This window comes from Hemitrygon akajei, chromosome 14 (assembly GCF_048418815.1).
Source record: "Hemitrygon akajei chromosome 14, sHemAka1.3, whole genome shotgun sequence".
Classification (NCBI taxonomy): domain Eukaryota; kingdom Metazoa; phylum Chordata; class Chondrichthyes; order Myliobatiformes; family Dasyatidae; genus Hemitrygon; species Hemitrygon akajei.
In genome coordinates this window covers 82602382-82629010 of record NC_133137.1, presented here as the reverse complement: position 1 = coordinate 82629010, position 26629 = coordinate 82602382, and the positions used below count along the sequence as shown (strand labels likewise).

General features: G+C 43.3%; 1 protein-coding gene across 2 annotated transcripts in view; it reads right to left on the bottom strand.

The window, feature by feature from the left end:
- pcloa (piccolo presynaptic cytomatrix protein a) overlaps positions 1 to 26629 on the bottom strand; it is a 437698-nt gene that overhangs the window by 285334 nt on the left and 125735 nt on the right. For both annotated transcript variants that reach the window (XM_073066476.1, XM_073066477.1), the window contains exons 4-6: positions 9846 to 10490; positions 2791 to 7744; positions 407 to 2424 (exon numbers count right to left, since the gene is read on the bottom strand). In XM_073066476.1, the coding sequence (XP_072922577.1) occupies positions 407 to 2424; positions 2791 to 7744; positions 9846 to 10490 (7617 nt within the window). The remainder of the gene's footprint in view (positions 1 to 406; positions 2425 to 2790; positions 7745 to 9845; positions 10491 to 26629) is intronic.

Here is a 26629-nt window from a genome sequence, read left to right as displayed (position 1 = left end):
TTTATTCAAATGTTTGTTCAAAAGTTCCAACACTGCCTCTTCCTTAACCCTGAGCCTTTAATCATGCCGTGCTTGAACGGATTCAAATCTCCTTTGACCTCTTCTAATCGTAAGGTGCCTCTCTTCCTTGAATCACTTGCACTAACTAGATATCTTCCCTGAAACTTCACCGTTGCAATGGCTGTTCTGGCTTCCTGAAACCACAGTGGCAGGAGGATTTCACATGGTCAGATCATTACATTGGATACGGTAGCTGTTAACCCCAATGAACTGAACTTTGCCTGTTAAGAGTTGCCACAGCATGTCAGCTTTATGATTGCCTGAAATGTCAAAAACATTTTCATCACCAGCGGTGTTTCACGTTGCAAACAAACAATGAGGAATTGGATTGTGGCAGAAGGCTTACCATATAGTTGTCGCTGTATTGGAACTGTAATCTGGAGGTTTCTTCGGCTGTAGGACTCAATGGTTTGGGGTCAGACATGGACCGCTGCATCACCTTGATGGTCCTAGGACTTAGTGGCTGACTCTTAGGCAGTTCTGGAGCTGCTAGTTTCTGTGAGATGATGTCCACAGAAGAGGATTTCTCGTAGGGCTCAAAAAGTGTGTCCATTTCTTTGTTTGGGGACATTGGTGAGACTGGTGAGTACAATACCTTGGGTGATTTAGGCGGGGTGGGAACAACTTGAAATGTTGAGTCTGCTCGAAGGTGAGTTGAATATCCAATCTCTAATGGTGTTGGACGTTTTTTGTCAGATTTCTGTGGGGATGCTGTAGTGACTGACTTGCTGCTTAAGTATGGGGGGCTTTGCTCATCAGAGTCTGCCTCAGTCTGGCAACCTAAACTTTCACCTTTGTAAGTCTTCTCTGGAGCTGAAATGTGCTTCACAATTTCTATCTTAGATTCAATTCGAGCCCTTACTGAAGGTGTCCTTATTATTCCCACAGGTTCTGTTTGCACAGATATCTCAGCTACAGTCTGCACTGCAATATTGGAAAGCTTTGCAAAATGCAGGTGCTTTGCCTTGTCCAGCTCTGTGCCACCATCAGCATACTTTGCCACACGGGACTTCCGCCTTCTAGTGGGAATATCCCAGTCCTCCTGATTATCTTCGTCATCTGTCTGGACACTGGAATCCACACTCTTTTTAGATCTTCTTCTTCTACTGGAGTAGGGTCTTTCTGTTCCTTCTTCATCATCGGTTTGGACTCCGCTGTCAACTATCTTCCTGTACAGACTGGATTCTTCCATTCCTTCGTCCGGAGGCTCCACACACTGAGCTCGCAGCCTTGGCATGGAGCTTCTCTTTTTCAGCGGCCTCCCTTCCCTAACATCCACATCTTTTAAAGACATTTCTGATACAGAGCCCGGCAGACAGGGCCGAGGCACGTGCTGGGGAAGCCCGTCGGATTGAACAGCATACCATGATTCTGTCTGTGGTACCTCATTTCCCATCATGGCTGAAACTGAGGTACTAGGATCTTGAGCGTGCCAGAACTGGCCATTGTCTGCTGTAGTGTATTGGGATTCTCTGACAGCCTGGTCTGCAGACGTCTGGGGTGGGACCACACTGGAGGGATCGTAGCTGTAATGGTATATCTGTCGGAACTTCTGCTCCTCGAGGTGTTGCTGCAGTTGCTGCTGCAGCTGTTGTATCTGCTCGAGCTGCATCTGCTGCTGGGCTATGGTTTCCTGTTGCATCATGAACTGGGCTTGGCGTTCCTCCTCCTGCTGGTACAGGAGCTGCTGCTTCATCGTCTGCAGCTCCTGCAGCTCCCGCTGAACGATCAGCTTCTCCTGCTCCCGGAAGATCTGGATCTCGTGGCGCTCTCGCTCAAGCTCTTCAGCTAATCGGAGCTGCTTCATCTTCTCAAACTCAAGCATCTCTCTCTCCATCAGCAGGTGCTTGTTCTCTTCGGATGCAGGGGAAACGACGGGCGACAGCCTGGGAACTGCTGCCGAGTCGGCTTCAGGCGGCATGAAGATACCTGCAGACGAGGAGCCTGGATACGTGGCTACAGTCGTTACATGGGATCCACTCTGCAGTGGTTCTGTGCCAACAGGTTGGAAGGTTGACGTATCTAAACCTAGGGGAAGGCCAACAGCTGACTGGCTCTGGGGTAGACCTGAAGCTGATGGGGCAGTTCCACTGGTGTGGAGACTAAGCGAGTGGCTGAATATTGAACCTGGCTGGGTGGTAATTGCAAACGTGGATGGAATTGGTGTTGCCACAGAAGAATAAACAACACCACCAGAAGATCGTAACACACTTGGCATGCCATAGTGGCTTCCTATAGTTGGTATTATTCTTGCTTGAGAATACTGTGGCAGCCCAGCTTGTCTCGTCTCTGGATAGCTCAGTGCTCCCTTGCTGAGGTGGTCTTGAGGCTGAGTACAAACTGCAGAATAGTCCATTAATTCACCTGCAATCATAGGGTCAGAAACACAGCTCATTCCTTAGTACACAAATTAAAACGTGGGGATTATTTTTGCCATTCTGTCCGGGTGCAGAAAGCAATGTGCATGCAGTTCTTTGTTATCGTGAACAGTTTGGAAAACAAGCTGGGTGAAAAAATAGCATGCAGGCACGTGCAGGCGGCTGTATGCATAATGCAAACAAAAAAAGATTGAAATAAATGTCCTCATGCTCAATATTCCGGAAGCAAATGTAACAACAAAAAAAAAAAGAATTAGAGATAATGCATAAAGAAAGCATTAGCCCAACACAAGTTGAGGGAAACCATGCAGCCTTAATTTTAAGGAGAGATCCGTAGCTATGTCATACTGACCTGCTGTCAGTTTTCCTGCTGTTAGGTCAACTGCCCTATCTGTTACACCCATGCTGTCAAAGCCGTGTTTGCTTTTATACAGAAACACACCAGCCTCTGCCAGGTTCGTATCAGACATAGAAGGCTTCATGCTCCCAAATCCTCGGTAACCATGTGGGCCATTACGATCATAAACATAGTGGTCATCCCTGTACCCATAACGATCTTCCGGTAGTGCAGAAGCAGGCTCCTGCGCTAACGAGGAACAACTGCGACCAAATGGAAACTTATAAACCACATCACAGCAAACGTTCTGTCTCCCTGCCGTCAGATCAACAGGCTTGTCTTCCTCCTCGACAACCGCAGTAACAACTCCAGATGTTAGATCATCAAGTGCCACCATCATTCGATGAGGCTTCGTGGTGCTTAAGTCAACCGCGGCAACCTCTGCAGGTTCTACACCTATCCATCCATTTGTTGTCCCAGTGGGAGCTATAGTCGAGGACTTTGAAACAGGCCACCCTTCCACCAATGTAGTGGTGCCACATGTTAGGTTGATTGGAATTTCTGCCGTGCTTGTTCCGGCTCCCTGAGCATGAGTGATTGCCGCACCATCGAACTTGGCCGTTAACTGAAGTGGCAATGACACGGCATGCCCCAGATCCACAGGTCCACTCAGAAGGTCTGCGGTATCCATTGTACCTGCGCTGCAAGAAACCACGGCCACACTCGCCGCAGGCACAGCCTGCATAGAGAGCGGCATTTGTTCCACGGGTCCGGTTGTACTGAGATTCACAATGGTAGGCTGAACCACACTGCCCTGCCGCACACTGCCAGCGTCAACCATCACATCCTGCCTTCTCCCATCCACGGGGACCATGGATAAATCCATCCCGTTACCTGTCATTGCAGAATCCAGAGATGACAAAGTGCGAAGGTCAATCACATCGGTGAGGAATGGGCCTGCGTGATCTAGGATCCTCTTGCTTTCTTGAAGGTGTGCTTGTTCTGAATATTTGCTGTCAGGAGGTATGGATATAGAGACACTCAATGCACCAGTGCTTGGTACAGTATTGTACACTACAGGGACCTGTGCCACCTCAGTGGACAGCTCACGGGCCACTGTTGATATAACACCTTGTGCCAAACTCTGATAGAAATAAACGGTCTCTGTTTTCCGCTTTTCGACTATTTTCTGGGTTTCTAGAGACTGAGTGAAGTGAGCCAAGGATATTGTGGATGGTAAACAGGTAAGAGCAGGAGATTTTGAAGAGGATGCTATTAGTTGAGTGGGAGGTGATTGACAAGTAATGGATTCTGTTGGGGTTCCAGGTTCCGATGGCAAGGTGATTACTACGTAAGTAGCTTGGGAATGCACAGTTAACTTTGGAGAAGATTTGTTTGAGAGAGGGGACATGGGAGATGTTGGAGAGGTCAGTTTAAAGTCCCCCGGAGAGGTCAAGTTCAAAGACAAGGTTGTAGTTGAGGTAGAAGGCTTTTGTTGTGATTCACTTGGTCTATGCACAGTTAAGGGAAGGTGAGCGAGTGAAGGTTTTGGAGGGATGGCAGGCCGAATTCCCTCTGTTGGTCTTGCGAGGAATCCCAACCCGGTAGGAACTGAGGCTGGTTTAGGAGGGACAGGGGGTGGCATTGGGTGGAACAGTTTGCCACCTGCTGCCAAACTGCTTTGATCTAAGGTACTAGGTACACCAGTTCTCACACTAGTGTGCACAGGAGGACCAATTCCACAGGTTGGAATCTGCGGCACGGACGACTTTTTTGAGATGATAAATGGTTTTGGAGAAGTAAGAGGAGGGAGAGGGGGAGGAGGAGGTGGTGGCGGTGGGGAGAATGGCAGACTTGTTACAGATTGCGATATTGGTCTTGTGACAAATGGCCCAACTTTATAAGGATGAGAAGCATCCCAAGATGTGATTTGTGGTGGCTGTGGGGCAGTACAGGTGACTGTGGTGAAGACTGTGGTGGAGGTGGTGGAAACTGATGGAGCCCTTACAGTGGTTGTAATCTTTCCGTATTCAGATGCTGGCAGAACTGGCTTAGGTATCGTCTGCGTTGTACCTGAGCCTCCAGATATAGTAACACTGACCGAAGGGACACCTTTACCATAAATATTACATACAGAGGATGGTGTACCTCCTGGCCGAGCAGCCACTGGAGCAGAGGTGGAAATGTGAGACCTTTCTGGAGTAGGGGGCACAGAAATGATTACATGATCTGGCATGGTTTCAGAAGGGGCAGTAACAGACGTAGGGTGTACATGAGAAGTCCTTCCCATTACACAAGTCACAGAACTCACTGTAACTTTGACAGTAGATGTAGGAGCTACACTTGTGGATTTACCAGCTGCAACAGAGTCTTTTGCCAGAGTGTAACAAACTGGAGGTGTTCCTGTTGTGGGAGCAGTTGAAGGAATTGTGCAAGAAGGTGTAGATGTTGGTGCCATGGGGCTGGTTGTAGCCTCTGATTTGCCATGTTTCACAGACTCTGGAGTACCATGCCCTTTGACACTATACTGTTCTGCGTACTCTGGCTCAATGTCCTCCTCTGTTGTAAAGTGCTGCGTAATTTTAACATCTGGGATAGAATGCATCACGCCAGCTGCCATCGCAGTTTGGCTGGCCTCTGAATCCAGACGTGGCATTGAGACTGTCCGTCCATCATGTAGCCTGGTGGAACCAGGCGGCAATGTTACCACAGAGCCATGAGTAACGACTGATTCAGGGGACTCAGGAGAACTTGGCTGGGTTGGGCTGGTTCCAGGGGTTAAGAGTGCCCTTTGTCGCTTCATGAGTTCCTCGTATGCAGTGTCAGCATCTAATAATTGCTTGTCAAAGTTTGTGGAAGGTTCAAAGGCCCCTGATGAAAGTGTAAAATTTGCTTGTCCACTGGCTTGTAGAGTAGAAGCCAGCTGCTGTTTCTGAAGGCTCATGTCTGAGGGTTGACTGTAACCGTACTGCTTGGTGTCACTGTAAGTGGGTGATTTTCTCATTATTTCTTCATAAATTTCATCTGGACTTCTTAATTTCTTTTCAGCTTCTTGGAACAATCCAGCACCCGTCTCCTGCCCTATATTTAAGAAACGGTTATCTGCAGTTCCATTATAAGTATCTTCTACTAAAGATTCATATATATAATCTTCAATTAACATCCCTCCATATAAAGGCTCCTTTTCAAATGCTTCATCAGGTCCTTTCTGATTCTGAAGTAATTTCGCTTTCTGCATCATTTCTTCATATGCCTCTTCTGCAGTCCTCAAAGACTTTGGACTCAAGGCATCTCCCATAACATTGCTGCTTTTGTCATCTGTTGGAGAATATAACAAAACAGATGTAGGTAGTTTGTAAACTTTTTGGACCTCTAAGATTTTTTCTGGACTTATTTCAAACCCTTCAGACTCAGACTCGTTGCTTGGTGAATACTCAGAACACGAAGACCGATGTAATTCCTCCATTTCTGCAGCTTGTCGTAGCTCTTCTGTAGGTGAGGCATCTTCAATCGGCGAGAGATTGCTGGGAGGTGTTTTTGGATGCTCGCGCCTTCTCTGAGCTCTCAGCTCATCTTTATCCTTCTTTGATTTCTTTGATGAACTCTTTCTTTGCTGCTGTTCCAATTCTCGTTGTCTCTCCTGCTCTCGCAGAAGTTCTTCCTCCTCCCGCAGTTCTTCTTCCTCAGAAGAATCTTCAATGGTTGGCAACAAAGGACCGTGTGTTCTGTGTCTAGCCTTCCGTTGCTGTTTACTCTCTCCAAGCACCTTCTTGTGACTTGGGCTACTGTCACTATCTTCATCTAATGATGACACAGATGTGGGCGAAGTTCCAGGGGTGAAGCTGGAAGTTGCATGCAAGCTGGATGAACCTTCTCCTCTAGATCTATCTTCTGGTGAATCAGTCAAGCTTTCCATCTCCAGCTCTGGTTCTTCATCGTAATACAATGCATCCCTTTTGTTCTCAGAATCTTCTGCATATCTGTTTGCCATTGAACTGTTCAAATCAATAGTTTTAAAACGTCTGAGCCCTCCACCAGCAGAGACAGACAACTCATCATTGTCTTGGCTTTTAGTTTCTCTGCATTTTGCATCGGGGCTCTCTGCAAATATTTCATCATCATCATCATCATCATGCCATGAGTGCCGTCTCCCTGGATCATCATCGTGACTTGTGCTGCTTTTCTTTGAAAGGCGTCTATGCTTAACAGCTGATCCTTTGCTCTCAGGGTGCTCCTTTGTACTAATCTCTTTCAGCTGACCCCTGATGAATTCATCCTCATCAGATCCTGATTCATCTTCTTCTGCACTCATCTCAATAATCTGTTTTCTAATAAATTCCTCTTCATCACCAGACCCATGGCTGTCACTGCTTGATGATCCAATGCTGATTGTTCTCTGTCGGTGAGGACGGGGTGAGTGTTCACTCTCACTACTGTCTTCCAGAGAATCATACCTCTGTCTTCTCACTGCTGCATCATCCTGAGATCCACCGAGTTCTTTTGTCTCTTTTGTACGCAATGTATCCCCATGATTCTCATCCTCCAGAGCGTCTTCATCTTCTTCCTGAATATCTTCTAGATCCTCTTCATCTGAGCTGTAAGATTCAGGGGTAATTGGCAAGGTCCTTGGCCTGTGTCGTTCCCTTTCTTGGTCAGTATAAAGTCCATAAGGATCTTTGTACTGACCTGGCTTCTCATTGTTTTGTGTGTTTGCCTGAGCTTCTAAGATTGAAAGTACAGTGCTTTCCAACTTGGCAAGGTCGGATGGGCTTGAAGGACAACTTTCCTGAGAAATGGAATCTTTCTTCACTGGCTCTTTCAGCAAGTCTTTATCTTCACTTGGAAGAGTGCTTGTGGTTTCACCCAGTGAGCTTGATATACCATCCGATGAATAGCCTGTATCACTCAAACCCTGCGGACTCCTCTGCTGAAGAATTGCGGATGAATCTGACTTATCTTCCTCTTTCTCCTGTTTAGGAAACATAGTAGATACTGAATGAAATACAAACAATAATCATATGAATTTATTCACATATAACATCAAAGCACTTAGTGGACATTAGCAATGTACAGCAAAAGAATTAAGTGTAAAAAGTACAACTTGTAACAGTAATGGTGGAACAAAATAGTGTGAATGGCATTTGATCTCCCATTTTTCCACTTTCTTTTCCTTTCAACCAACTACATGAATCAAAAATAAACTACATAAAACACCAGTACATTCCCAGTGTTCAATTTATGTTTATATATTGAAAATCAATTTTCCGATTGAATTCCATCAGAAATTGTACTTTATCGTAATTCACAGTTACATTAAACTGAGTATATATTATTAATTTATATTTCAAATGGGAAAGGTAATTTTATTGTTTTATGTTCATTTAAGATAAATATATACCTTCCTTAATTTCTGAAAACTGGTTTCTAGACATTATCCAGAGTGATATCATTCATTTCAGCACATAAACACTGTAAACCTTAGCGTTGATCTCAACAAATCTCAAACATCAAGTTCCTTAACATGTCTATCTAAAAATCTCTTAAACACCTCGATTGTACAGTGCTTATACACTGATCAATAAAATGTGAAAACTCCTGGTGGGAGGGGTAGGGGTGAATACTTTTTATAGGCACTGTATCTGCCTCCACCACCACCACATTCCAGGTATCCACATTCTATGTTAAAATAGACGCTGCACACATCTCCATTCAACTTACCACCTCACCCTAAATGTATGTCATCTGGTAGACAACATTTCAACCCTGGGTAAATGATACTGGTTCTCAGCTCTGTCTACATCTCTCATAATCTTATAAACTTTTATCAGGTCTCCCTGTAGCCTCTGCTGCTACATAGAAAACAACCTGAATTTAGACCATCAGACCATAAGACATAGGAGCAGAATTAGTCCATTTGGCCCATCGAGCTTGCTCTGCCATTTCATCATGGTCAATCCAACTTTCCTCTCAGCCCCAATATCCTGCTTTCTCCCCGTATCCCTTCATGTCCTGACCAATCAAGAATCTATCAAACTTGGCCTCCACAGTTGCCTGTGGCAAACAATTCCGCAGATTCACCACTAAACAAGTTCCTTTTCATCTCAATTCTAAAAGGACGCCGCTCTATTCTAAGGCTGTGTCCATGGGTCTTAGGTTCTGCTTCCACATCCACTCTATCAAGGTCTTTCACCATTCAATGAGGTCACCCATTATTCTTCTGAATTCCAATTAAAACAGGCCCAGACCATTAAATGCTCTTTATATGACAAGATGTTCAAACCTGGAATCATTTTAGTGAACCTCCCTTGAACTCTCTCCAGTTTCAGCACATCCTTTCTAAGATATGGGTCCCAAAACTGATCACAATACTCCAAGTAAGACCTCTCTAGTGCTTTATAAAATCTCAACATCACATCCCTGCTTTTATATTCTAGCACTAAATTTGTCCAAACTCTCCTTCCTGCATATGCCCTGTAATCCAGTCAGTGTTCTGGTAAACTGCTTCTCACCATTTCCACAGGCTTCCTATGACAGGGTGACCAGAAATGAATACAATACTCCAAACATAGCTTAAGTAGAGTTTTATATAGCTCACCTATATGATCTCAGCAGTGATCCCTGAGGTAACTGATTTCCAGTTAAAACAACACCCTTTCTCCATCACTGTCAGCCTCCTAACATTTAGATAATTTCACTAACATCCCTTGGATTTCTTGTGCTTTTACGCTTTGGGCCAGCCTAGCATGAGGAACCTTGTCAAAGACTTTACTGAAATCCATATAGAAAGTAGCTATCACCCTGCCTTCAGGAATCTCCTTGGTTACCCCCTAGAGTGCCAGATTTGTGAGACCTATCCCTTATTGTGTTTGATGAACCACATCCTCGAACTACCATGATCTTTACAATGAGCAAACAGCTGAGTGGTATTGGGCAAGTGAGATGGGATCTAGAACCTGAAGAAGACAATTGAACCTTGTTCATGGAAACCCAGCACCTAACTTCTACCTGACAGTGTTGTGTGTGGAACTCTTTAGAAAAAGGGAAGAGAACAAAACCAAGATTTTACTCACTGCTGTTACTTTTACTTTCTCCACTTGCTCAGGTTTTCTCATTTGTTCAGTCTGCTCCTTCGTGGTGTCAGAGCGTGGTTCTACGGGGCCTGTTACAGACAAGGCTTCCTCAGCTTTCACATCCTTTACTTCTGCTGCTTCCTTTCCGGCAACGGTCTTTGCGTGCTCTGGTTCGGGTGCTCCTGCCTGCTGTTTCTCAGCGGCTGCTTTTTGCTCAGGAATAGACTGAAGCCGCTTCTCCTCGGCGGATAGAGTCTGCTGTGCAGCGCCTGGTTTTGGGGCTTGTAACTCCTCCCTTAGAGCGGCGTCTTGTTTGACTGTAGGTGACGTTTCTGCTGGTTTGGCCGGAGCTGTTGATGCTGCTTCTTTCGTCTTTGCCACTTGGGCAGCTTTCGCCTTTTCTTGCTCCATCTCTTTTGACCGTGGGACCACGGCCTGCTCTGTGACGGATTTGGAAGGTGACGAACTGACTGGAGGTGGACTTTTCTGAGAAGGTGGCTGCTTGGATGGAGGAGGACCAGGCGATGACTGTTTGACTGGTGCTTTTGATGGCATTGGAAGAAGAGGTGGCATTTTTCCAGGATCCCCAAGCTGTCCACTGAGAGCGCGTTGAGTCTGACAGGTTAAGCACAGCCACTCCTCAACCTGAAACAAATAAATACCGATTCAGTAAAAGTCGTTTCTTGCACTTGAAGTCTGTTTTTTTGAATCATGGAATATGAACAACAGAGAGACGTCACACAGTCCTTTGAATCAATTCCATTGCTGGCTGAGTTCACATTCTCCAGAGATTTACATTTTTTTACACCCACTATTGATCTAACTTCCTCATGAAAACTGTGAGTAATCTGCCTGCACTCTATCAGAAAATGTTCTGCAGAGTCCAACCACGCACTGTAGAACAGTTCCTTCTCATGTCACCTGTGGCCCTGTTGCCAATCACCTTTCATCTCTGTCTTTTGCTTTTTGACCTTTTCAACACTCAGATGCGTTCATTACTTTAGAATTAGGTTTATTATCAGTGAATTAAATGATGTGAATTTGTTTGTTTTGCACCAGCAGCACAGTGCGAAGGCATAAGAATTACAACGATAAAAGGTTAGGGTTGTGGCGCAGTTAGCATGACGCTATCACGACTCAGGGCTTCAGAGCTCAGAGTTCAATTCTGGCACCATCAGTAAGGAGTTTGTACATTCTCCCCATGACCGTGTGGGTTTCTTCCAGTGCTCCAGTTTCCTCCTGCAATCCAAATACATACCAGTTAGTAGGTTCATTGGTCATTGTAAATTCTCCTGTGATTAGTCTACTATTAAATAGGTTGGTTGCTGGGCGGCAAAAATAAAATAATAATATAAAAATATTTCAGAAGTAAAAGGAATAATAAGGTAGTGTCATAGATACTTACTTTAAATATCTCGATCACATCTCTCATTCAGATTCAGTTTATTGTCATTTATAACCACAAATACAATGCAGTTAAAAATGAGACAACGTTCTCCGGAATGATATCACAAAAAAGCACAAAACAGACCACACAAGAAAAACCACATTACGTTTGGTAATCCCCACTCCAGAGTCTGGAGAGGCTGCGTATCGATATCATGCTACCGTCTTAGCACATTCCCTGGAAAGGAACTACAAACCCATCAGACAAAACTAAAGCTACAAGACGTACACAAAACCACATAGTTACATATAGTTATAGTTAACATATAGTTTCAACAGTGCAGACAATACCATAATTGATAAAAGACTAACTGACAAAGACCACATAATTATAACACATAGTTTCAACAATGCAAAGCAATACCATAATCTGATAAAGAGCAGTCCATGGCACGGTTTAAAAGAGAGTCTCAAAGTCCCGACAGCCCATCATCTCACACAGACAGTAGAAGGAAGAAAAACTCTTCCTGCCATGAACCTCCAGCGCTGCAGCTTGCCGATGCAGCACTTTGGGAGCTCCGACCACAGCCAACTCCGAGTCCGTCCGAAAACTTCGAGCCTCCGACCAGCCCTCCAGCACCGAGCACCATCTCTGCCGAGTGCTTCGACCCCGGCATCAGCCGCCAAGCAACAGGCAAAGCCGAGGATTCGGGGCCTTCCTCCCGGAGATTTCTCTGATCGCTTAGTAGCAGCGGCAGCGAAACAGGCATTTCAAAAGTTTAACCAGATATTCCTTCGTGCTTCACACGTCCGTCTCCATCAAATCAGGATTGTACACGGCTCCCTACTTGACAGGTTACAGATTCATTCCAAAGTGGCCGCTGCGTCGTGCCGCCATCTAATATACAATCAAATATGAGATGTATATCTTATATACATCTCATTCTTGTCTGGTTTAAGGAGAGCAAGCCCAGCTTGGCCTGCACTCTCAGAGTTTAGAAAAATGGAAGGTGATTTGTAGGATTTTTTCAAATACTGACAAGGTGGATACTAATGTTATGTTCTGTAACACCAGAAATTAATCAACAGATAAACACGGGAGCCGGGAAACTTGTCTATTTAGTTTTTCATTTTCCTTTTTTCAGTGAGGCCCTCACATATGACGAGGTGGCATATTGTCGTATGCCAGAATGAATTATATAAACAAATAATTATATAGACAAAGAATGTTTAATCAAATAACATTTATAATATTACTCAAATAATATTAAAATATTGAATACACACTGTTCCTCCCTGCTTAGCTATAAACTCCAACTCAATGTAGAATGCATCTCAACTCAAGTGTGTAACATATTGCTCTCTAGTCCACCTTATATATGCATACAATATAATATAACTACACCATAGATGTGCAGAGCAAAGTAAATTTTAAATTGTCCTATTCGGGCCTAAAGATTTAATCACTGTGGAGAATTTCTTACTCTTGCAGGGTAACATCTTTCCTGACAAGGGAGGTCACTCTGCTAGACAGGAGAAACTTGTGGCTGCTCAGGTTTTGGAGCCTCCTCTTTGGTGGTTGTAGAAGTTGACTCTGGGATTGCAGGAGGTGGTTCTGACAGCCCTGGACACCTTTTTACTCCAACAATTGACTCTGCTCTCCTCAACTGATCAACGTGTCACCTCCAGATGACATCAGACACAGTCTCCACTGTGTAGGAGAGTGGTTCTGTTCTGTCTTCAATCTTTCTAAGAACCCACTTCTCATCATTTCTGTAGTCCCTCGCCAGGACTGCTTGCCAAGGAGAGAAACATCAAACCTTTTTTGAGGAGCTTTCAATCTGTTTCAGCTGTTTGTCCTGCACCCTCCTTCTGAGATTAGGTTTGAGGGGATCCAAGTGTGAACACAAGGGATGACCCAGGAAAAACATAGCTGATGAGTTGTTGGTTGTGGAGTGTGCGGCATTGCGATATGTAAGGAGGAAATTGGTGAGATTCTGATTCAGTGTCAGTGTAGTGTGTTCTGCTGACATTGCTCACAGTGCATTCATTAGACGCAGGACAAAGCTTGTCACCAAGCCACTTGTAGCTGGGTAGTTCAGTGCAGATGTAATGTGTCTTATTCCATTTATTTTCAGTAATGACTGAAACTGTTCCACAACAAACTGAGGTCCATTGTCACTGACTAAGAGTTCTGGAACACTAGTCCTTGAGAAGAGGCTTCTGAACACATCAACAGTGTGCAAGGCTGTAGTAAAGGCTATTGATTACACTTCTGGCCACTTTGTAACTGCATCCACTACTACCTAGAAGTTTGTGCCCTTGAATGGTACGGCAAAATCCACACGAATCCTCTGCCAGGGCAATACAGGCCATTCCCAGTGTTAGGGTTAATTTGGGACTGCCAGTTCAGGTCAGGAGTGGCTCGCGTGATATTAGGAGACAGGAGTACAAGGGAGGGAGGAAGCGAAACAAAGGATTCCTTTGTGCCGAAACTGCTAGTGTCACGTGATTCAGTAAAACAGGGAACTCGTGAGAAAATGGCATCGGACCAAAGAGAAGGACACAAGTGTCCAATATTATCAAATATGTATAACAAAGTTCAGCATTACCAAATATGTGTAGCGAGGGGTAGGGCTAAGGGAAAAGGGGTATAAACAAGAGCAGAAGGAAGGGGAGGGCAGAACGCGCCTTCTCCAGCGATGCTTGTGCACTCGCTGTGCCAGATACGATTCTGCAATAAAGCCAAGTTTTGCTATAATCCGGTGTTGGTTGTCTCTCTTCCTAAACGAACACAGGGCAGAATTTGAAGCCCAACACCAGGGATGGAGAAGCGCAGCTCCTGGATGTATTGGCATCCCAGATGGTCATGGCAAGCTGCTCAACCTGCTGATCTATCCCAGGTCACCAGCGAAAGCTTTGAGCCAATGCCTTCAATTTGACCATGCCTGCTGTAGATAACTGGCATGTAGCTGCTCCAACACTTTAGCTCTCAGCTTGAATCGTACAACAACTCTCAGTCCTACATAAGGTGACCCCGTAAAGGGCAAGTTCATCCCAGTGCTGATAAAAATGGGGGAAATAGAATTCTTGCTGCACATTCCAGACGTTTTGGGCTACCAGGTAGTCCTGAGACAGTGTGGTTCTGGTTTCTGGTTTCCCTCTGGATCATCTCTGAACTTTAGGGACACCTTTGATTTGTATCAGGGAGAATAGATAAAGGGGAGTGTCCTCTATTGGAAGTTTTTCCGGTATTTCCTTTTCCAAGGGCAAACAGGACAATCCATCAGCATTTCCATGATTAATTGTCCTCTTGAATCCAACCTTGCCATTGTATCTTCCAAGAAACAGAGCCCAGCTCTGTATTTGTACTGCTGTTGTTGGAACAAACTTCTGTGGATTGAAAATGGACACCAGTGGTTGAGGATATAATATTGAGACTTTATAAAGCACTGGTGAGGCCTCACTTGGAGTATTGTGAGTAGTCTTAGGTCCCTTATCTGAGAAAGGATGTGCTGAAACTGGAGAGGGTTCATTGGAGGTTCATGAAAAGGATTCCAGGAATGAATGGGTTGTCATATGAAGAATGTTTGATGGCTCTGGGCCTGCATTCACTGGAATTCAGAAGAATGAGGGGTGACCTCATTGAAACCTATTGAATGGTGAAAGGATTTGATAGTGGATGTGGAGAGGATGTTTCCTTTGGTAGGAGAGTCTAAGACCAGACGATTCAGTCTCAGAATAGAGGGGAGATGAGGGGGATTTTTTTTCAGCCAGAGAGTAATGAATCTGTGGAATTCTTTGCCACAGGCAGCTGTGGAGGCCAAGTCTTTATGTATATTTAAGGCAGAGGTTGATAGATTCTTGATTAGTTAGGGCATGAAGGGATACAGGGAGAAGGCAGGAGATTGGGGCTGAGAGGAAAATTGGATCAGCCATGATGAAACGGCACAGCAGAGTCGATGGGCCAAATGGCCTAATTCTGCTGCTATACCTTATGGTCTTATGATCAGTAGTAAAGGTAAGCTCTCTCCCATATGAGTAGTGCTTGAAACATTTTACATCCCACCCCAATCTATGAGTAATTTTTTCTCTGCAGTGGTAATACAAAGGCTATAAGATGTTCACTTCTATTTCTCAGAAATTGTGGCACAACTGCACCAATACCATAAGACAAGGTGTCACAGGCAAGCTGCACTGGATGATGTGGATCATAATGTGTGATTACAGTGTCTGACATCATCATTTCTTTTGCCTTTTGGAAATCCGTCTCACACTGCTTTGTCCATTGCCATTTCTTCCTGATCTGTTGTAATGAATTCAAGGGGTGGAGCACAGAAGCCAGGTTTGGCAGGAACCTGTTGTAGTAATAAACCAATCCTAAAAAGGACTATAACTGCAACCTGTCCTTTGGCCTTGGGGTATTCACCACTGCTTGAATTTTCTCAGCACACTTGTGTAATCCTTGTGCATCTATGGTGTGGCTACATTAAGTGGTGCTTGGTTTAAAGAATTCACACTCATTGCATCATGCTCTGAACTCATAGTTTTTAAATATTTTAACAATGTCTTCAGATTTTGGAGAAGTTTCTTGACATCTTCACCGGTAACAATGATGTCATAAACGTAATACTGAGTGCCCGGGCAGCCTGCCAGCACCTGGTCCATAGCTTTCTGCCAGAGTGCAGGTGCAGATGCTGCTCCAAAAATAAGCCTATTACAGTGATTACAAGCCCTTTGTGAGAAACACTTCCGATGCTTCTTCCATCTTCATCTGTAGGTAGGCCTCTGCTAAGTCCACTTTGCTGTAGTGTTTCCCTCTGGAAAAGTCTACAAAGACATCTTCTATCCTGGTAAGAGAATATTGATCTACTTTCAGTACTAGGTTGATGGTGACCTTAAACTCACCATAGATCCTACTAGAACCATCCATCCATCATTTCTGGTAAGATGGTGGCAAATTTTCTTTGTAAGAGTTGATTTTTATGGTCTAAAGACAATTCTACTCCTAGAACTTTGGCTCCCGCAGGGCTACTCCATCAGTGAGCTGCTCGTTGATCAGAGTAGCTGGATTGGTGGCACTGGTGCAGCTGGCCAAGGTGTCAAAGAGGCCGGCCGAGGCTGGGTTGGTGCAAAAGGAGTCGGCCAATGTGTCGAAGGGGTTGGCCAACACTGGGATGGTGGAGAAGGAGCCAGCCAAACTGTCAAAGGTCCCTGTCAGGATATCGGGAAAGGAGACGGTCAGGTTATGAAAGGAGTTGGTCCAGATATTGGAGGAGCCAGTCAGGATACTGGAGGAGTCGGTTTGGGTTTGGAGGAGCTGACCTGGCTCCATACCTTGTTGCTGCCAGCTACTTGGAAGCATCGAAACTGGTGCAGTATAACTGTGGGGGATTGTCTTTGACATTTCACTTGTCAAACAATCTCTCAGTGCATCATTAAGCCCATCACTGAATGACAATACCTGGACAATTTCTTCAATTCAGTCAATGAAGCTGAAATGGATTCTTATTCCTTTTGTCTCTGCTTATGAAACCTAAAGCGTTCTGCAATTAACAGTGGTTTTGATTCTGAATGTCCCTGCATTGCATTCAGGATATCAACAAAGCTAATTTGTGCTAATTTGATGGAGCCATTAAGCTTTGAAGCAAACTGTATGTGTTTCCACCTAATGCACTCAGGAACACTGGCACTTGTTTTTCATTGTCTATTTCATTTGCTTCAAGGTACTGCTCGATTCATTCGATATACATCATCCAATTATCTGCTGTGCAATTGAGCGCATCTATCCTTCCGATGCAGCCAGCCATTTCTGCTTTTTTTAAAATTTATTACAATTATCACCCAGTACTCACTGTTTATGAACTCGTGGCTGAACTTGCTTTCATGTTAATTTCATTTATTTTTTGCTTTTTATTTATTTTTTATTTTGTTTTTTATTAAATGAAAAACACAGGAGCCGGGATGCTTGTCTACCTATTTTTTCTTTTTCCTTTCTTTCAGTAAGGTGCTCTCATATGGTGTAGTGGCGTAATGATGTATGCCACTCACATACTTCTCACATATAACCCATAATGAATTATGGAAACAACAAAGTATGCTTAATCAGATAATATATTTACAGTATTACTGAAGTATTACTGAAAAAATTGAATACACGACAACTACAGGCTGATTCATCTGAGAAGGGAATCCAAAACCAAGGGCTATAATAGTCATAGAGTTACATAACATAGAAACACAGATCCTTTGGTTTAGCTTTCCAATAGCAACCAAAATGTCTGCCTGAGGTAATCCCATTTCCCTGTTTGGCTCATATCCCTTGAAACATTTCCTATCTCAACTGTTCCGAACTCAACACCTTTTATGCTCGCTTTGAAAGGGGGAATAAAATTTCAGCTTTGAGGATTCATGCTGCACCTGGTGACCCTGTGATCTCTGCCTCAGAGGCTGACGTCAGTCTGTCTTTCAGGAGAGTGGGAGGTGGCAGGCCCTGATGGAGTACCTGGTAAGGCTCTGAATACCCCCACCAGCTGGTTGCCACAAGCCTTCAAAGACATTTTCAATCTCTTACTGCTCTGGTCAGAAATTCCCACCTGCTTAAAAAGGGCAACAATTATACCAGTGTCCAAGAAGACCAGTGTGAGTTGCCTTCATGACTTTCATCCAGTAGCACTCACATTTATGGTGATGAAATGCTTTGAGAGCTTGGTCATGGCCAAAATCAACTCCTGCCTTAGCAAGCACCTGGACCCAATGCAATATGCCTAGCGCCACAATAGGTCTATGATGGACATGATCTTAATGGCTCTCTGCATGGCCTTGGAACACTTGGATAATACAAATACCTATGTCAGAATGATGTTCATTGACTATAGCTCAGCTTTTAACACCATCATTCCAATAGACCTGAGCCTCTGGCCTCTGCAACTGGATTCTTGACTTCCTAACCAGAAGACCACAATCTGTGTTGACTAGTAATAACATCTCCACCTTGCTGACGATCAATGCTGCACACCTCACAAATGTATGCTTTGCCCACTGCTTTACTCTCTCTATACCCATGATTGTGTGGCTAGGCATAGCTCAAATACCATCTATAAAGTTGCCGATGATATAACCATTGTTGGTAGAATCTCAGATGGAGATGAGAGGGAGTATAGGAGTGAGATATACCAGCTAGTTAAGTGGTGTCATAGAAGCAACCTTGCATTCAACATCAGTAAGACCAAATAGCTGACTGCAGACATCAGAAAGGGTAAGATGAGGGAACACACACCAATCCTCATGGAAGGATCAGAAGTGGAGAGAGTGAGCAATTTCAAGTTCCTGGGTGTCAGTGTCTCTGAGGATCAAACCTGGTCCAAACATATCGATGTAACTATAAAGGAGGCAAAACAGTGGCTATATTTCATTGGGAGTTTGAAGAGATTTGGTTTATCATGTAAAATTCTTGAAAACATCTAAAGATGTACCATGGAGAGCATTTGAACAGGCTGCATCACTGTCTGGTATGGGGGGGGGGGGGTGGTACTGCACAGGAGTGAAATAAACTGCAGAAGGTGGTAAAATTAGTCAGCTCCATCACTAGCCTCCATAGTATCCAAGACATCTTCAAGAAGCTGTGCCTCAGAAAGGAGGCATCCATCATTAAGGGCCTCCATCACCCAGCGCCTGCCCTGTTCTCATTGTTACTATCAGGAAGGAGGTACAGAAACCTGAAGGCACACACTCAGCAATTCAGGAACAGCTTCTTCCCCTCTACCATCCAATTTCTGAATGGACATTGAAGCTTTGGACACAACCTCACTACTTTTTTTATTTGTTCTTGCACTACTTACTTTAACTATTTAGTATGCATATTTTACTTACTATAATTCAGTTTTTTATATTTATCATGTATGACATCACACTTCTGCCACAATGCTAACAAATTTCACATTATATGCCAGTGATATTTAATCTGATTCTATGTACCTATCTAAACATTAAACACTATCATTGTACTCACCTCTAACACTTTCTTTGACAGCTTGTTTCATATACTCACCACCCTCTGTGTGGAAAAAGTTGCCCTTCAGGTCCCATTTAAATCATTCCCCTCTCACCTTAAACCTGTATTTTAGATTCCCCTACCCTGAGGAAAAGACTGAAAACCCATCTTATCCATGCTCTACATTATTTTGTAAATCTCTTTAAGGTCAACCACCAGCCTCTTACACTCCAAGGGTAAGTGATTCAGCCAATCCATCTTCCCTTTATAACTCAAACCGGGAGGTTTCAGTCACATGCTAGTGAGTCTTTTCCAGCCTAATGACATTCTTCTGAGAGCTGGACGAACAGCTCCACAAGCTACTCCAAGTGAGTTCTCACTAATGACTTGTCCACCTGTCCCACTCAGTGCCCTGATCAATGAAGGCAAGGGTGCCAAATGTCTTCTTCAACACCCTTTTTATCTGTGTTGTCTCCTTCAGGGAACTCTTATACCTGAATCCCTTGGTCTCTCTGTTCTACAGGGCCATGGAAGTTACTACGTAAGTTCTTCCCTGGTTTAACTTCCCAAAATACAGATCCTTCTGCTTGGTGTTCCATTTTTCTTTACACGTGTGTACTGAAAATGATAAAGTATTCTTGAATCATGAATCTTGACTGAGTTAAACTCGATCAGTTATTGCTTGGCCCATTTCCCCTGTTCATCTACATCTTGCAATTATACACAGTCTTTTTTATTGTCCACAACACCAAAAATTTTCATATAAAACTTGCTATGTTAACATTGTCAGCCACATTGTTAATCTTGATGACAAGTCAGAATTCCTGCCTCCACCACCGCCTCTGTCAGCTCATTCCAACTGCTCTTTCTGTGAAAGATTTACCCCTCCAACCCCCTTTAAACCACCTCCCTCTCTCATCTTAAACCCATGTCCCTCATTTGAGATATCCTGTCTCCAATTCTGCTGCTAAATCAATTCTTCTACAACTTTCAACATCACACCCAGATCAATAAATTCTCCTGTAAGTACAACAGGCCATTCCAGTCTCTCCTCGTTATTAACTCTTAGCCTGTCCAGGCCCATTAAAAGTTGACAAGAGGCCAGAGATCAAAGTCAGGAACACCTGGAGAACTGTACTTGATGGGTTGAGTAGTAACGGGGCGGGTGTGGGGCAAGTAGTTGCCCACTTTTTGGGTCAAAACTCAGAATCAGTCCTGTGTAACTGAGTTGCTTCAGCAGCTTTTTGACAAGTTGATATGATAAACAGACAAATGGCAGAAGGAAGTTAATCCTGAAAAATATGATGTGTTATATTTGAGATGATGTTAAGGGCTTTGAAAGTACAAAACAGAGTGTCGTTGGTGCAGATGTCTTAGAAACCCTGAAGAGAGCAGTGCAGGTAGATAATGTGGATAAGAAGGCATAAGGGATACTTTTCATTGGCTGGGACAGAGATTATGAAGAATGTTATGGTAAAACTATATATAACATTAATTAGGCTTTAGATGGAGTACTGGTGCAGTTCTGGTGGCTGCACTGTAGGATGATGAAATTTCATTGAAAAGGGTGCAGAGGAAGTTCACCAGGACATTGCCTGGAATGGAGGGATAGAGTGTGACTACTATAAGGAAAGACTGGACATTGGGTTTGTTTATTTTTCTTAGAATGGAGGAGGCAGAGTGGAACTGACAGAAGCATTCATGATGCTGGGGGGTAGAGTTAAGGTAGATAGAGAGAAACATTTCTCCTTACTAGAGGTGTCAAAAAGTAGAGCCACAGAGTTATACAGTGCAGAAAAATGCCCCAATGGCCCATGCCATCCATTCTGGCCTTTTATGCCAACCTGCACTAATCCCTTGGTCTGCATTAGGAATGTATCTTTCTGTACCTTGCCTTCTTACAATACCGTGCAAAGGTGCTATGCTCATTTGCACTAATCCCTCGGTCTGCATTAAGACTGTATCCTTCTGCACTTTGCCTACTTTAGTATGTGTTTAAGCATAATAATGTTATCTGATTCCTGCACCTCCTCTGGCAGAGTGTCACTGATATCAGTCTTATCCCATGACATCCTCTTTCATTTAATCGGTTACTCTATGTTAAGGTAATTGCTTAAACCAAAGTTAAAACATAGAGAATATAGGTTTCTCACCTATCTCCAGAAAAATAAGAAATGGATCTTTTTGTAGAGAAAATTATAATGTTAACTATGCCAATAGTTTGCAAATCACCAAGTATTTTCAGCAGTTTCAGGATATGCCTATTGCAATAGCTGATCGATATATGAGCCTGATGCTCTCTTGTTGGCATTATTAAGAACTGTTGGATTAGATGTTAATCACTCAGTGAACCAGCTGTAGGAATTCAGTATTAGAACATTTACTTAAGATTAACAACATAAGCCTTCGAGTATAGTAAGTTTAAATGACAATTTAAGCTGGACTGCTCTGTAAAACCAAAATATTTTGAATTATTGGAAATTCTAAATATATTTTATTTTGATCTGTGAAGTCATTGCCAGTATTCAATGGAAATAAACTTGTGCTGTTGCTTTCTGAGAATATCCCCCTTGGTCAGATCCAGCCCGGGGTCTGAGATACCGACCACTCTAACGGGATTGCAAGAAAAAGAGAAGGTAAGTGACCTTCAATAAAGAATTGCTTTTGCTTCTTGTTTTAATGTTGCATTTATGTGGTTTTAATTAAATTTTAGAAAAACTGTTAATTTTTCATTACAAGTCCCCCCTCACCCAGGTTATGGCTGAGTTTGTTCTTGTGAACTGTTCATAGCTTGAAGAGTCCCCAAGTTGGAAACTTGGCCATGAAATCAAGTTGCCACAGGGTAGAAGAACCTGAAGTCCTGCAGTGGGCAAATCCATCCCACCGGTTTCCCAGATACTCCCTGACATGCATAGACAGTACTTAAGTCAAGTGTTCATAAGCTGGGGGGCAACTGGTACTTTAAATTGATAGCATTTGACATATTCCTGAATATCAGGGATGTTGAAAAGCTGATTGGGCAGGGCATACTGAGCTGATTGCCCTCATACTGAGCTGTAAAATTTAAAAATCTATAAATAGGGAGCCACTTGAACTGCCCCAGTTCATTCCAGCACCTCCTCTGGCAGAGTGCCCTTTGCCCCAGAAACCTTGAGATTGGTGAAAATGGTTTGATTTTTACATTAATTTTCTAATAAACCCAAACACAAGTTCAAAAGCAGTGGATTCACAAAAAGGCTGAAATGTGTTCTAGTTGCATGTTTCAAAGTCAATAATGGCACCCTGGGCAAAAACACGCATTTGGAAAGTCCATTCAGCAATTCCCTTTAATGTTTTCTGACAGATCTGATGGGAACAACTAAGTTCATGAAAACACATGTTATATAATTCTAGGGCTTCATTTTCCAATTCATTCAGACCTTTGAGAGCCAAGTTTTATATAGTTCATTTTTAAAAGAAAGAAGTGTCCAATACCAGGCCTTAATTCACTGAACAGATCAACAATATCTCAAACTGAGAAACAAAACTGGATACTTATGAGAATCTGAAAGCAAAACTGCAGATGCTTAAATTTGAAATTTTTAAAAAATCCTGCATGGTAGGCTGATCCAGAAGCTTGGATCACATAGAATTCAGGATAAGATAGCAAATGGATCCAAAATTGGCCTGGTGGTAGGAGGCAGAGAGTGGCCTGTGATCAGTGGTGTGCCATACAAATCGTTACTGGACCCTTTAAATATCAGACTTTCTATATTAATGATTTGGACGATAATGTAAGTCACATAATTAGTAAGTTAACCCAAACCCTAAGTATGAATCCCATTAGCCATTCCTTGCTGGATCCCATGTGATTGAATGTTTCAGACTAGCTACCAAGTGAGATTTTGTCTAAAGCCTTGTTAAAGTCCATATAGATAATACCCACTGCCCTACTCTCATCTAACCTCTTGAAAATATCGCCTGATTGGTAATTTGCATCTGATCAAGTGCAACATCGCTCATTTCTCTCATTTCTTTAGCATCTATCATTGTCTCCACATTGATAAAAAAATCAATTAAACATTTTGTCCATCTTCTGTTGTTCCACACACTGGCGGCCATGCTGATCTTAACGAGAACAGTTACATCCCCAACCACCTCTTATTCCCTATATACCTACAGAATTTGGCAAAATTGCTTACTTCATCTAATTGCATTTTTGTGCAGGTGACATCATCCCAGAGTTAAATGGAGTATAGAACGTAGAGCAGTACAGCTCAGGAACAGACCATTTGGCCCAAAATGTTGTGCCAAACCAGCTAAAACACAAAAACACTAATCCCTCCAACCTACACAATGTCTACACCCCTCCATTTTCCTCACATTCGTGTGCTTATCCAAATGGCTCTTAAAAGCCTCTAATGTATTTGCCTCTCCCACCATTCCAGGCAGCACATTCCAGGCATCCACCATTCTCAAATTAAAAAACTTACCTCTTACATTCCCTTCGAACCTACCCCCTCTCACCTTCGATACATGCCCTCTGGTATTAAACATTTCAACCCTAGGAAACAGATACTCCCTCTCTAGTCTATCTATGCCTCTCATTACCTAAAAAAAGCTCTATCAGATTTCCCCTCAGACTCAGCTGCTCCAAAGGAAACAACCCAAGTTCGTCCAGCCTCTTTTCCACTCAGACGGGAGAACGAGGAGGGGATGGGCAGGAGCTACAGGGAGGTAGTCACCCCTAGAGAGGTAACTAGATGATTGTCAGGAGAAGGAGGGGAAGTGCACAGCAAGTGCAGTGTACTTATTATTCCCTTCAATAATAAAACACAGCTTCAGAAACTATAGAGGGAGATGACCCACCAGAGGGGAGCACAGTAACTGGGTCTCTGGTACTGAGTCTGGTGCTGTGGAGCAGAAGAGCAGAGAGGGGAAGAGGACTGCAGTGTTAATGGGACATTTCTTAGTCAGAAGAACAGAAACAAGGTTCTGTGGGTGCAGTAGAGACATCTGGATGGTATTTTGCCTCCCTGGTGACAGGATCAGGGATATCTCGGATCAGATCCGTGGCATTCTCAAGGGCAAGGGTGAGCAGCCGGAAGTCTTGGTGTATATTGGCACCAATGACATAGGTAGATAAGGTGAGGAGGTCCTGAAGAGAGATTTCAGGGAGCTAGGTAGAAAGCAGAGAACAGGACCTCCAGAGTAGTATTCTCTAGATTGATACCCATGCCATGTGCCAGTAAGGGTAAGATTGGAATGATTTGGCAGGTCAATGTGAGGCTGAGGAACTGGTACAAGGGGCAGGGAGCACTTCTGGGGAAGGTATGACCTGCACAAAAGGGACAGGTTACACCTAATCACAAGGGGGGAGGGGTCCAGTATCCTTGCGGTCAAGTTACCTAGAGTTGTTCAGGTGGGTTTAAACTAATTTGGCAGAGGGATGAGAACAAGAATGATAGTGCTGAAGATGAGGAAGTTGGTTTACAAACAGAGCTCGTGTGTAGTGAGAGTCCTAGCAAGAAGAGGTTGATAATAGGGCAAAATGTAGCCAACAGGATGAGTTGCAAGGTAAAAGGTGGACAAAATCGAAAAGGGTGAATACAGGACTGAAGCTATTATAAGGTAGATGAACTTATAGCACAGTTACAGATTGGCATATGTGATGTGTGGACATCATTGAATCATGGCTGAAAGAAGATTATAGCTGGGAGCTCAATGTCCAAGGATACATTTTGTATCAAAAGGACAGGCAGGAAGGCAGAGGGGGTGGTGTTGCTCTGCTGGAAAAAAGTGAAATCAAATTATTGGAATTGTGGTGACATAGGGTTGGAAGGTGTTCAACCACAGTGGATAGAGCAAAGGAACTGCAAGGGTAAAAAGACCCTGATGGGATATATATATATATATATACAACCCCAAACAGTTGTAAGGATGTGGTCAACAAATTACAATGGGAGATAGAAAATATATTCCAAACAGGTAATGTTACAATAGTCATGGGGAACTTCAATATGCAGGTAGATTGGGAAAATCAGGTTGATGCTGGATTCCAAGAGGGTTTTTTTCTAGAATACCTATGAGATTGCTTTTTAGAGCAGCTCATGGCTCAGCCCACTAGGGAATCAGCTATTCTGGATCTGGTGTTGTGCAATGAAGTGGAATTGATTAGAGAGCTGAAGGTAAAAGAACCCTTAAGGGAAAGTGATTATAATACGATTGAATTCACCCTGAAATTTGAGATGGAGAGGCTAAAGTCAAATATATTACAGTGGAGTAAAGGGAATTACAGAGGCATGAGAGAGGAGTTGGCTAGAATTGATTGGAAAAGAACTCTGGCAGGAATGATGGCAGAGAAACAATGGCTGGAATTTCTGTAAGCATTTTGAAAGGCACAGGATAGATACTTCCCAAAGAGGAAAAAGTATTCTAAAAGCAAGATGGCACAACCACAGCTAACAAGAGAAGTCAAAGCCAAAATAAAAGCCAAGGAGAGGGCATATAGTAGAGCAAAAATTAGTGGAAAGTTAGAGGACTAGGAAGCTTTCAAATACCAACAGAAGGCAATTTTAAAAAAGTCATTTCAAAGATAAAGATGGAATATGAAAGAAAGCTAGCCAATAATAATACTAAAGAGCATACCAAAAAATTGTTCAGATACATAAAGTGTAAAAGAGAGGTAAGAGTGGATATCGGACCACTGGAAAATGATGCTGGGGAGGTAGTTATGGGGAACAAGGAAATGGTGGATGAACTAAATAAGTATTTTGCATCAGTCTTCACTGCAGAAGACAATGGCTGTATGGTGGAACTTCCAGGTGTTGGGGTCATGAAGTGTGTGAAGATACCATGACTAGAAAGAAAGTTCTTGGGGAACTGAAAGGTCTGAAGGTGGATAACTCACAGGACCAGATGGTTTACACCCCAGGGTTTTGAAAGACATGGTTGAAGAGATTGTGGAGGCATTACTAATGATCTTTCAAGAACCACTAGATTCTGGAATGGTTTTGGAAGACTAGAAAATTGCATAAGTCACTTCACTCTTCAATAAAGGAGAGACAGAAGAAAGGAAATTATAGGCCAGTTAGTCTGACCTCAGTGGTTGGGAAAATGTTGGAGTTGATTATTACGGATGAGATTTCGAGGTACATGATAAAACAGGCCGTAGTCAGCATGGTTTCCTCAAGGGAAAATCTTGCCTGACAAATCTATTGGAATTCTTTGAAGAAATAACAAGCAGGACAGACAAAGAAGAATTAGTTGATGTTGTGTACTTGGATTTTCAGAAGGCGTTTGACAAGGTGCCACGCATGAGGCTGTTTAATAAACTATGAGCCCAGGGAAGATTCTAGCTTGGATAAGTGGCAGGAGACAAAGAGTGGAAATAAAGGGAGTCTTTTCTGTTTGGCTGTCTGTGATT